This window comes from Amphiprion ocellaris, chromosome 8, assembly GCF_022539595.1.
Source record: "Amphiprion ocellaris isolate individual 3 ecotype Okinawa chromosome 8, ASM2253959v1, whole genome shotgun sequence".
NCBI lineage: Eukaryota > Metazoa > Chordata > Actinopteri > Pomacentridae > Amphiprion > Amphiprion ocellaris.
Window position 1 is genome coordinate 24109177 of NC_072773.1, and position 12488 is coordinate 24121664.

Sequence of the window (12488 nt, forward strand, 5' to 3'; positions counted from 1 at the left end):
TAATTATTTGGGATCTAACATGTAGAATCTGTTATTTTGCTTAACTTTGCTCACAGAGCTTTTGTTCACTGAAGACAGCAGAAAGAACAAACTCACAGAAACGGAGCTGTTGAGTTGTTTTTTAACGCTTGTTATTAGACTGTTTTCCCCCCGTGTTATTTTTCTAAAACACAACTTGACAACAAAGTCTGTCGACACAGACATAATGACGTCAGCCCTGTCTGGCTCGCGCCGAGGGTGGGGGGTGCTGGAGGCGCGCGGGGACGTGAGAGAGGAAGGAGGAAAAAAAAAAAAAAACTAAACCATCATCAGAGCGCTGCGGTGCGGGGTCACGAACTATGACCTTTAACAGAAGAAAACCAAAACAAATATTTTATAAAATAGCAGAGCGCCCTAAACCTGTGACCGCCGCTTCCCGGAGGTAAGTCCCGGTCCCGGACTGAAAACAGAAGAAAGCTGTCTGAGATACCGGATCATAAAAGAGCGCAGCTAATCGCCCGGCTAGCCTGCTAGCTAGCCGCTGCGGAGCTGCCTTCCTGCCCGTCTCCGGCAGCTCGGATCCGGGCATGGACCGTGAAACGCTGGGCGCAGTCCGTCAGACAGCTAAACTAACTGTTAATACGTGACACCGCTGTCGACTTAGCCCGAACTAATCCCCGAATGCTGAAGTGTCAGATCCAGCAGGAGACACGTCCACTGTCGGCTCTTACTGCAGCGTTTACTTGTATTAAGCTAGCGGGGAGCAGCTAACACCGCAAAGCTACAGTTGCTGCAGATGAACTCGACCCTTTTACCTTTGCCATCCCGGGGACAGGAGTGGATTGTGATTACTGTGTCTTTATTCATCACAACTCCATTTTTTTTACATTTGCCATTACAATATCTACAGTCACCCACTGTGCTGTCTGGAAAGAAAATTGATCTAATATATTTATCATAAGGATTCGTCTCCGGTGTTTTTGGCTGACTGCCAGATTCTCCATTTTGTTCTGTGTTGTGATACGTTTGGGAACTGAGGCAGTGATGGACATACTGTTAGACCAATCTGTAAACAATGAAGCTGTGTACTCCTTCCTTTAGTCGGTGGAGTGCTGCAGTCAGAGTTCACTGAGGCTGTCAAGTTGTATTCTTTATTACAGCATAACACCAAATCAACAATGACAAAAGTGTCAAATGCATGCAGGGATGCTGGAAAGAGTAGATTCTATCACTTTATCCTACCATGGAAGACTTACATTGCACTCTGAATAGATACACAGACTTTCAAATTGCAGTTAAATATATAGGAGAGATGTCTTTGGCCCTGATTTTGACAAAATAGATGATGTCATGTTGTATTACACTGTCGTCCACCTACTTGATGACAGTTTTTCCTCTAAGCACTCCTTTCTAGGGTGTCAGAGTGTCATCACAGCTTCAGATTCACTTCCTTTCTTGCAGTTCTTTTGACATTTCACACAGCTAGTAGTTACATCACATTATATTAGAAAGTGTGATTTGCAAAACATAGTATTAACAAACAGTGCAAACACCCCGAGTTCAAGTTTTGTGCTCACAATGTCCTCAGTACCTTAACTGTCACTGCTGTCTTTGCTCAAAACGACTTGGAAGCATTTTGTTCATTGCTCTCATAGTGATGCAACAAGTATGTGCCCCAATAGATGACAGAAAAGAAACGGCCGTTGTGCTGTGTACATGCTCGTATTACAACATAAGGAACTACTGCTGCTGCTGTTCTTTAGGTGGTAAAGGTATCTCAGTGTGGTTTACACAGTTTCAATCATGAGGCTTTGTACTTTTAAACAAGTATAATTTGCTTCAGAATTGACCAGTTCCATTTAAATACAGTAACAGAATTTTCACTCCCCCATATTATGAAATCGTTGTAAGGTCGCATATAGAGGGAGTAGCAAAAACAGTTGTGTTGCAGTGATGTGCATATAAAATGAAGTAAATTTATTTAGAATCTGCCTTTGTAATTGTTTCATATTGGACAGTGTGACTTTCTCTTAGAATGGAGCAATCTGGACATGAGACTCGGCTTATGGTGGCAGCGCTGACATCATGCCAAGGCTGGATTTGTTTAAAAAAAAAATTTTGTGAAACAAATCCATAATTTTACAATAGGTGTGATGTGTATCACAAGGTGTAGCATCATTTAAATGACAGGACAGATAAAGAGCAGTGAGCAGACAACTGAAAGTATTTTGTCCATTAGATTTTCAGTTTGTCTCCCATTTATGAATAATTGCTTCCGTGACAATATGATGTGAGGTTTTTGTGCATTTTCTTTAAATACGGCGGGATGAGATTGTGATGATCGCATGATGTGTGAAGACAGTGGTTTTTCGAGCATATATGTAGCGTTCCCTAAATGAAAACACAACTTTGGTGTTTATGTCACCTCCTCTCAAAACTAGTCATATGTTTCTCATAATACATCAAAGCAATGTAATAAAAACAAGACAAATCAGACAAAATCAACAAGGAGAAATCAACTTATGCTGTCAGTTTATACTATCATGCATTTTCTGTGATCCACCAGCACTGCTGTATTTAAAAATGTCCCAGCGTTGGCCCGCTCTTTTGCGACAGTTGACACCTTTGCCGTTGATTAATGTCTTTGGCATCCTTCCACACAGACCTCACTAATGACCTTACATCATCATGACGACCAACCTGAATCTGCTCTCTCAGCAGAAAGTGGACTCTGAGCATGAGGCAGAGGTGAGTGTACAGAGGGAGAGTTTCATGATCTACTATTTGCTAGCAGTTGTTCCATGTAACCCATATGACAGTTTATAACAAAAATACCATGCTGCTGCTTTCTTTAGCTTTGTGCTTAAGTTAGAGACAACTTGCATTTACTTAAGTGTGTAAAATGTTGTATAGCAACATTTTTGTATTATACGTATGCTGAAATGTATTTGTTTGAATATGTTTGTGTTTTAATTGATTGATCATTTGTATGTGTTTACCCTCGTTAGGTGCCATCCTCTCCGTCAGACTCTGTGATGACTGAGTCTCCACAACGCTTTCAGGTCATCTCCACTGAGCCTGCCACAACACCACAGCGAATACAGGTAACTTCTCACACTTCAGAGAATGTGACACTGCCACTACCTGTTGATGTTGTCCCCTTTTAGCAGCGGCAGTGAACAAGTTGATGATACAATATGTGACTTGGCTCTTCCACCCTCAGTGTCATTCGCTTCTCTTCTTTGCTTCAACCCTATTGGTGTATGTTCATTTCCACCTCCCTCTCTTTCTGTCGTCCTCCTTCATCTCTAACACCCTCAGATTGTAACCGACCAGCAGACAGGTCAGAAGATCCAGATAGTGACAGCGATGAACCCGTCCAGTGCTCCCAAGCAGCAGTTCATTCTGACTACGGCTGACAGCTCAGGGGCAGGCAAGGTTATCCTGGCCTCACCAGACACTCACAACACTAAGCAGCTCATCTTCACTGCTGCAGACAGCCTGATGCCAGGAAGGATACAGGTATAATTCCCCACAATAGAACATACCTTGATAATGCTACTGGCAATATCTTGGTTTCTACTGGTTTTAAACTGGAGTTGCAGCCATGATATTGACAACATGTTAAGGTGAAACACAAGATTACTGGCATGTTTTTGACTTTGCTTTTCAGATTGTCACAGATCCAGTGTCAATGGAACGGTTGTTAGGACAGTCAGGGGATTTGAGCCGACCACAGCCGGTGGAGTACTGTGTGGTGTGCGGGGACAAGGCTTCAGGTACTCCAGTTTGCAGTTGTGTGACCTAGACATGTGATGGTTTGAATGTGCTTTGACGAATCCTTCCTGATATCCAGCCCAACAGTTGTTTAGCTTTACAGTGTCAGCAATCTCACCCACATGTACATGGTGACTCTGACATGCTGTGGCTGGTTTCGTCCGTGTTCAGGGCGTCACTACGGAGCAGTCAGTTGTGAGGGATGTAAAGGTTTCTTCAAGCGGAGTGTGAGGAAGAATCTGACCTACAGCTGCCGCAGTAAGCAGGACTGCGTCATCAACAAGCACCACCGCAATCGCTGCCAGTTCTGTCGATTGAGGAAATGCCTTAAGATGGGGATGAAGACTGAGTGTGAGTTTGCATCCACACCCGCCATGACACATTCCAAAAATACAGTTTCACTCAAAAACAAGTCCGGTATTATCAATATCCATGAAGACAATGGGTTTAGTTCCCTCTACAAAGTTAATAAAACGGTTCATTGCACTGCAGGCTGTTTAGCAAACACTGTCCCTACAATTAGCTAACGCTAGCTACGTAACTACAGTAGCTACAAAAATGTAATCTTCTCATAATGGTATCAGTGTCACTTTTAGTAAGAACTTAAATGAATTCAAATAAATGTATTATTTTGATAGGAGTTTATTTATTAAGTCAGTCATCCGTCGCTGAAAAGCTGAATTAGTGATAAATTATATTAGTAAGAATTCTATGCAGCTGAAAAAAATGTGACATGAATGTAGAAAAAAATCAAGCTCCACATATATAATTATAGACATCATTGTTCTTCTGTTTTCCATCATTTGATGTTTTGTCCACCTGTTAAAGCATTAAATTGCATTCTGTATAATATTCAAAGACTTGGTGCAGAAATACTTCTTATTTATCTGTAGATTGGAAAGAGGGGAGGCTGTCCTCTAACCTTAAAAACTGAATATTCAAGCCATTGACTGCGTAAAAAAGATGAATTTAGCTCATCACTCAAACAGCCCAATCCCTCCTGTGTGAACTGTATGGACACTCAGTGATGAGGAAAGCCACCCTCATCACTGAGGACCTCTTACATTCCCTCCACCACTCCTTCATGCTGCTGCCATCAGGCAGACGCTACAGAACCCCACTGGCTAGGACAAACATCTACAAAAAAATCTTTCATCACCTCTGCAATAGCTGCTCTTAATAACACAAAATAGACTGCACTGTGTTTTTAGATATTTTATGTGTTTTACTTGTTTTTATGTATTGTTCTGTGTTTTTAATGTGTGAGGGTACTTTCAATGTTTGAGTGTGGTTTTTAAATTTTGTCTTACAGCAGTGACAAAAGACAACCTTCTGTTTTTACTTGGAACAGACAGTTATCTATCGTTGAGATCCGAAAAGTAAAGCTAGTGCTCAAGTGCCCTCAAACTGCATTTTTACTATTGGCCAGTCGGGGGCTACTCCTCTGGTTGCAAAAAGAAGTCTAATTGTATTAAAGTCTTTGAGAAAATGACCCTATTTATCACATGATTGATTATCTCAGTACACATTTTTCTGATGACTTTATGTTAAATTGCTAGTTTCAGGTCTTAGTTAGTATGACATGAGGTTCATTTTGTAAGTTTTGGTCACATTTAGGATAAAATAGATGGCAAAGTATAGTGTGATTGAGGTGTGGCTACCTTGTGATTAACAAGTTACTACTGTATTAGTGTGCATACTGTCCTTGGGTTCTCTGTTAGATCCACCCTTTACTCATCACTCACTCATAAAAAGAAAACCAAGATGGCAAACTCATGGCTTCAAAACTTAGGTCCACATACCACTCTATGATGTCACTGTGGATGTGTCCATCATGTCTATGGTTCTAGTCCTCAGTTAACAATTTGAAAAATTCCAACTATTTAAACCAAAAGAACCTTGTGTCTTCCTACTGGCATGCCTGCAGAAACACACAGAAGAGCATGAGATTGTGACCTTTCACTTAAAAGCATTAGACAAATGTAAACACAGTCTGTTTATGTTGTTCCTCAGCTGTCCAGAGTGAGAGAAAGCCCATCGATATAGTGCCCAGAGAGAAGCATGCCAACTGTGCTGCCTCCACACAAAAGATCTACATTCGCAAGGACCTAAACAGTCCTCTCATCGCCACGCCAACCTTCATATCCGACACAGAGACAGATGGCTCCAGGTCAGTGGAAATCAGACCTATAAATGACAGGCCTGAACTCTCTGAGTTGTTCCATCTTCAAGCTGCTAATGTTGTTGTATCTCAGCTTGTTATGATGAAGCTCTTTGCCATGTGTAGATCCAGCCTGCTCGACCAGGGGATGCTGGTTAACATCCAGCAGCCGGTCATCCAGAGTGATGGAACTTTGCTGCTGGCAACTGACTCAAAGGTACATTGGATAATAGAGCCAATGCAACACTAAATACATCATCTTCCATTTCTGCTGCTGTCTCCCTCCGCTCCTTTTAATAGAGCTTCCTATGATGAGTTTTGAGTAGTATAAATGAGACACTCTGTTTTGTGTCTATAGTTGATCTTGCTTTAACTGACCTGCATGATAATGATGAAAATAATCTGCATTGTCTCATTTATCTTCAGATGGATTCTGGGCAGGGAGATTTAGGGACGCTAGCCAATGTGGTGACATCACTGGCCAACCTGAGTGACTCACTAAAAGAAAACCTGAACAATGGTGATACCTCAGACAGCCAACACGAGGAGCAGTCTGCCAGCGAGATAACACGGTCAGTCAGTAATGCACAGAGAGGAAGAGAGGGTGTTTGTGGCAGATATTTCATCACTCACTTTTACAGCCCTCCCCCCGTGAAGACTTGTTTTGTCAGATTTGTTCTCATATGTCAAGTTAGTGGCCTTTTAGAATGGACCAGGTTTGTCTCTGTGAATGCAAAAATGTCAAAATGATAGATAAAATAAGGACATCCTCAAAGGTTGTCGTCTTTCTTTGTTTTCAAGTGTAATATTTGCTGTGTAATTTTGTAACAAAAATAAGTTAATAACCCACAGTCAGCCTGTGCTTTGGGTTGTAGTAACTCTGATGATTTTACCACTAACATTACTGTATTCCTTGTTAGTTTTAGGATAATATATTCTGGGTTATGTAGTGTTTTTTATTTAATCACTTTTGTTTTTTCATTTGAATTTACATGCAAAAATTTTTGTAGTTATATATGATATGTAATATGTAGAATCCTTTCCCAAGCATACTGTAGACTACAATAAACCAAGAAAAGGCTGAGTTTATGAAAAAAAGAGTAACTAAAAGCTTAGAGAATAACCTCTTAATCTTTTTGTCATTGTTCAGGTATGTGTAAAATTTTATGTTTACAAGAAGGTCACATATTTGTGTTTAGCTTGCAGAAGGCTTCCTGTGAAATTAGTGAAGTTAAAGGTTTGTGTTTGTGTCTGTCTGTTTTGCTCACAGTGCCTTTGACACCCTTGCCAAGGTCTTCAACCCACCTGAGGTCGCACAAAATCTGGCTGATAAGTCACAGTGTGTCAGTGGAACAACAATCCAGCTGATTGGCCGAGACCAGGAGACCCCCATCATCGAGGTGGAAGGACCACTGCTGACAGACAGCCACGTCGGCTTCAAAGTAAGTCCTCTCTGAGCGTGATTGATAATTGAGGGATTGTAACTGTCCACAGAAGGACATCAGAGTGAAGAAAAGACTTTTATTCACCTGTTATAGATAAGACTAATATGTAAGCATATGCAGGTGCACACTTTTAAATAACACTCCTTTGTTCAAACATAGCAAAAGTTGTTGTTTGTACATGTATAGCATGAGCGTTTTTAGGACTATTTTTGGCATTATTACATTTTATTTGATGCACTTGTACAGATATGGACAGGAAATGTTGGCAGAGGTAAAGAGAGTTATGACCTGAAACAAGGAGCTCCCCAGCATTGAGTCAGTTTCTAGACAACGTGGTTATGTTGAATGTGTCTTATCCATTCGATACTGGGTTTCCTCAAATAGGTCTGTTTGTGTGGCTTCGACATTCATCTGTTGGTACTAAGTTTATTTTAACACTTAAAATCTTTTTCAAATGTCCTTGTTTGCTTATTTTGTTTAGCTGACCATGCCCAGTCCAATGCCAGAGTATCTGAATGTACACTACATCTGTGAGTCGGCATCCAGACTTCTCTTCCTCTCGATGCACTGGGCACGCTCCATCCCTGCCTTCTCAGCTCTTGGGTGAGACACCATTTGACTAAAGAACATTTCAGTTTTATTCTTAGGAAACAACACTGTGAGCTCCTGTTTATTTACAATATTAAGCTTTGCAAACATTACAGGAATGCAGTGCAGTGCAGTCAGTCCATACAGTCACAGTCAGCTGCTTGTATTTGTCTGTCAGTCAGGAGGCGAACACCAGTTTGGTGCGAGCCTGCTGGAACGAGCTGTTCACTCTGGGTCTTGCTCAGTGCGCTCATGTGATGAACCTGTCAACCATCCTCGCTGCCATCATCAACCACCTTCAAAGCAGCATCCAGGATGGTATGGACCACAGACCTCGTCATCATTTCACAGTAGGACACACGCATATAAACAGGAGTAAAGAAATGTGATTTTTTTTTTCAAAAGTGTTGACGGTCTAGTTCATTTCAACTATTGTGGTTCTGTGGGACATACTCTGCACCTCTACTGTAAAGATTTGGGTAAACCTGCTGTTTTAAGCAACTCCTTGGTTCCCTGAATCTTTTATAAAGGAGGTGCAGAGTGCAAAGTTGGCAATATAATCGTAGTGCCACCATAACAGGACATGTGCCAGGTTGAAATACAGTGGAAACCTCTTTTAAGGACATAAGAGTGACTTGATTTCTCACTTGGTAAAATCTGAAGAAGGCATTGCTCCATTCATTTGCTAAACCATCATGCAGTGTATTGATGAGAGCATGATTAAACTTGATTTGTTGTTGTTGTTGTTCTTGATTTTGTCCATGTGTCATAATTGACAGCTCAGACACTGCATATTAACTATGATCTTGTGTGCTTAACAAAGCCAACTAAATTGGAGAAAAGACACAGTCTGCCACTCACTAACGCTCATGGGAAGTCGTGTCCTTCAATGGTGATGACATGTTTTTTGTTGTGTCTCTAAATTACTTTCTTTCTTAGATAAAGTTTAAACAACTACAAAAATAAGTAAAACCATGGTTGTTGATGCATCAAACTGGACATTTTCTTCCATCTCAGACAAGCTGTCAGGAGAGAGGGTGAAGCAGGTGATGGAGCATATCTGGAAGTTCCAAGAGTTCTGCAACAGCATGACGAGGCTGGAGACTGACAGCTACGAATATGCCTACCTGAAGGCTATAGTGTTGTTTAGCCCCGGTGAGTCTGCAAAGAGGAGATTCTGGTTTTCTTCATCAAAATAATAATGGATGTTCAGGCTCTTACTAGTCAAATAAAACAAATCCCACACGAGAATGAACTAAATTTAGGTATTATGACCAGTATTTTGAGCTCCAGCTGTTGTGTTTTTGACTCATCAGATCATCCAGGTGTGGACAGCAGCGGGCAGATAGAGAAGTTCCAGGAAAAAGCTCTGATGGAGTTGCAGGACTACGTGCAGAAAACTTATCCAGAAGACACCTACAGGTACTTTCACACCAGCAATGCAAACTATTTCACATTCAAAGCATTTCACTTTCATGGCAATACTTTCTGGTCATGTATGAATTAATATGTAATTGGCAATGTGAAAATTATACTCCATATTTTGACAGTGTACGGAGAGCTAAGATGGAGAAGTGATTGATATTATTCACCTTTTATTTTAGTGGCCAAATATTTTGGTCCTTCAACAAATACAAATATAAATTCAACTGCTGGGCTCACTGCACATCCCTGCTATCAGAGGACTCATGCATGGGTGGTTAAACAGCAGCGACATGTCACTAGACATTGTCCTAACATGAGGATTACCTCCAGTGTATCATAATGAACGGTGGCATACTGCACGTATCTGGTAAATTTACAGGAAACTGGCTCTTGAAAAAGTGAAGAAACACTTACAGGAACATCACATTTGCAGATAAGTGAGTACAAGAAATGAAGTAAACTTTGCAGGAACTGTTGTGCTTGTGTCCTCAGGCTGACGCGTATCCTGACTCGCCTACCCGCCCTGCGCCTGATGAACTCAAGCATCACAGAGGAGCTCTTCTTCACCGGCTTAATAGGTAACGTCTCTATTGACAGCATCATTCCCTACATCCTCAAGATGGAGACGGCTGAGTACAACAGCCAGGACTCCGACTCTGCAGAATGACACACCATCACTCCCAGCACCCAGAACTGTCAATTTAAAGAGTAGTGAGTCTCCTCTTCAGGTACACTCTTTGTCTCTCGATGGGTGCAGTGTTGAACTGCAGTCCAAAATCCTGCAACAGCCTCTTGTTTTTTAAAGATATGTGGAGCAAAGTCATTCAGGAATACATAGTAGATTAAGATAACACAGCATTGGAAAGCCAGGATGACTGGGATGAATGTTTTCTGGAGCTGATGCAGTCAGGCACTATGAACTAAATGAAAAAAGATTCCTCTGCAGCTGCAACTGTGCTCATGTCCTTTAATGTCATTATAGCATTTCAGCCTAATTACATTACCTTCGACCGAAGCCTTTTAAAATGTTGTAAATTTATCTAAGCCTTACCATGCACTCTCATGCTGACCATTATTAACAGTCGTGTTTGATGCCGATATCAGATAAGATACAGTCATATATATATAAATATTCCATGTGGAAGAAGGAGCTCACTGTGTACTAAAATGTGTCAGATTACTCTGAACCTGTAAAGAATTAGTTTGCATTTGCAAACATCAGCACAGTAGAAACTGGAATGTTCAATGACTGTGCTGATAAATTTGGCTTTAAGTAGGAATTTTCTGAATGTTCTACAAAAATGAAACATGCTTTGTATGTTTCTCGTTTTATAAATTTCAACACAATTGACTTTAATGTACAGATCATTAATTAAGTCAGATTACCAGTTGGAAAGACAACTTCAATCAGGTGTAAGCACCAAACCTCAACTATATTACTTTATCTGTGTGGCTGTCATATCATTGAGGTAGCATACAGTGCATTCTTAGCTCAGCTACAACAAAACCAACGTCTAATTTCATTCTTTCGGTTTTACTTTTTAATTTACAATCGCGAAAATTGCATAAGCCAAAATAACCGGTTTGATTGAACATGTGTCCTTTCTAAACAACATCTCAGAGATTTTTTATGTACATGTGTGTCTATGTGGTACATTTATTCCTGGGTTATTATGAACATGTTGCTAACATAATCTGTGCAATCACCTCATCACTTTCCCTTTATGACAATCGATTCTGTGTTGTTTCCTTCTGTCCCATCGGTGTCATGACTGTGCTTCTCAATTTGCTTTTTCTGTGTCTATTTATCAGTGGCAATTATTTCCTTTAAGGAATTCAATTATCTTAAAGATTTGGGTTCCAAAATGTAACTTATATGTAGCTATGCTACTGTTTTTGCACTTGTACTGTTTGCATTTGTATTCTGGTGCACATCAATCAGCTTTTGTGGCATTCCACTGCATCCATGCTGACTAAAACTTTGTGTTTTGTATGTTTTCTGACAACTTTTATTTGCTGTGAACAAATTTGCTTGTTGGATACTAAGTGTACTTAAAGTACTTTTGGGCAGGTTTCCCTTATTTAAAAAAGAATGGAATTTTCTGGGAAGCCAGTTGTGAGTGCATTAATGTCTTGAAGACAATATGGAGATATGCATGGGCTTACCCTCCTGTATAATGGTTCAAAAAAGCATCTGCAGCAACATGAATGATAATGGGGATGTAAATAAGTCAATAATGATCATGTCTTGTGAAATAAATGTCAGTTCTAGTATTTGGGTTGAAAACCTGAACAGACTGTTTGTAAAGGCACTGGTGTGAAACGACCTTTGTACATGTAATTTCATTAAAATGAGTGCATGTTGTTTTTAAGCAGGGTTTTATAATCTTGTCGCTGTCTGCCCTAATATGGAGCATTGTTATAATTTTTATAGTGCATTGCAATGCATGAAGAAGTTGCTTAAGCGCATTTTATTAAATGCTGTATGAAAAAAATTCATTTAAATGTTGTGGCTTTAACATATTTACCATGAGCAGCTCATACATTAGAGGATATTAGAGCTTTTTTTGTTATTTTGGTTATGTGGATTAAGTATCTTATGGTTAAAATTTTATAAGGTGTAAATGTATTTTCTTTTTCTGCTCATGTAAAATGTATTTCTTCAAACGTTGAGATTGAGAAATTCAAACATTCATGTTTTGCTGACGTTGGTCACAACCTTACATTTCTACCTCACACCGATGAAGATATAAAACAAATGTATTAATGACTGAGCTCCTGTATCAGCATTCCAGTCTCTAAGGCTGGCTTCTCTGAAGCCACACATTTTAAACAAAATAAACAGTTACTCATGAAATATGACATGACTGAAGTCGTTCTTACTGAAGATGGATAATAAGTGTTTCTGTTAGTAGGACTGTCTAAGGCCTTATTTCTGCTATATTTGATGTTAAGATATTGATTCTTTTCATTTTCAAGGAATATATGAATTGATTAAGTCACCAAATGTGGGACGAAGTAAGACTGTCTCTACATGGCCGTTTGACAATATTAAAGAATAAGGCTTGTGGTATTCCATTTTTTTGTTAGATTTTTCTTAAGATGTGATGATT

General features: G+C 40.0%; 1 protein-coding gene across 3 annotated transcripts; it reads left to right on the forward strand.

The window, feature by feature from the left end:
• Positions 1-263: 263 nt before the first annotated feature.
• Positions 264-12237, forward strand: nr2c2 (nuclear receptor subfamily 2, group C, member 2). 3 transcript variants are annotated; one of them, XM_023273132.3, is made up of 15 exons: positions 264-421; positions 2643-2727; positions 2988-3083; positions 3301-3501; positions 3653-3758; positions 3928-4107; positions 5770-5926; positions 6044-6134; positions 6344-6489; positions 7188-7359; positions 7844-7965; positions 8129-8268; positions 8968-9105; positions 9267-9372; positions 9868-12237. In XM_023273132.3, exons 2-15 carry the CDS (start codon positions 2668-2670, stop codon positions 10040-10042), a joined length of 1890 nt encoding a protein of 629 aa, XP_023128900.1. In that variant the 5' UTR covers positions 264-421; positions 2643-2667; the 3' UTR covers positions 10043-12237. The 3 variants fall into 3 exon arrangements, 2 of the variants coding, with proteins under 2 accessions (XP_023128900.1, XP_054868888.1); XR_002746273.3 differs by lacking the exon at positions 9868-12237 and having other exon boundaries at positions 8129-8300; XM_055012913.1 differs by lacking the exon at positions 264-421 and having other exon boundaries at positions 447-2727.
• Positions 12238-12488: the final 251 nt, after the last annotated feature.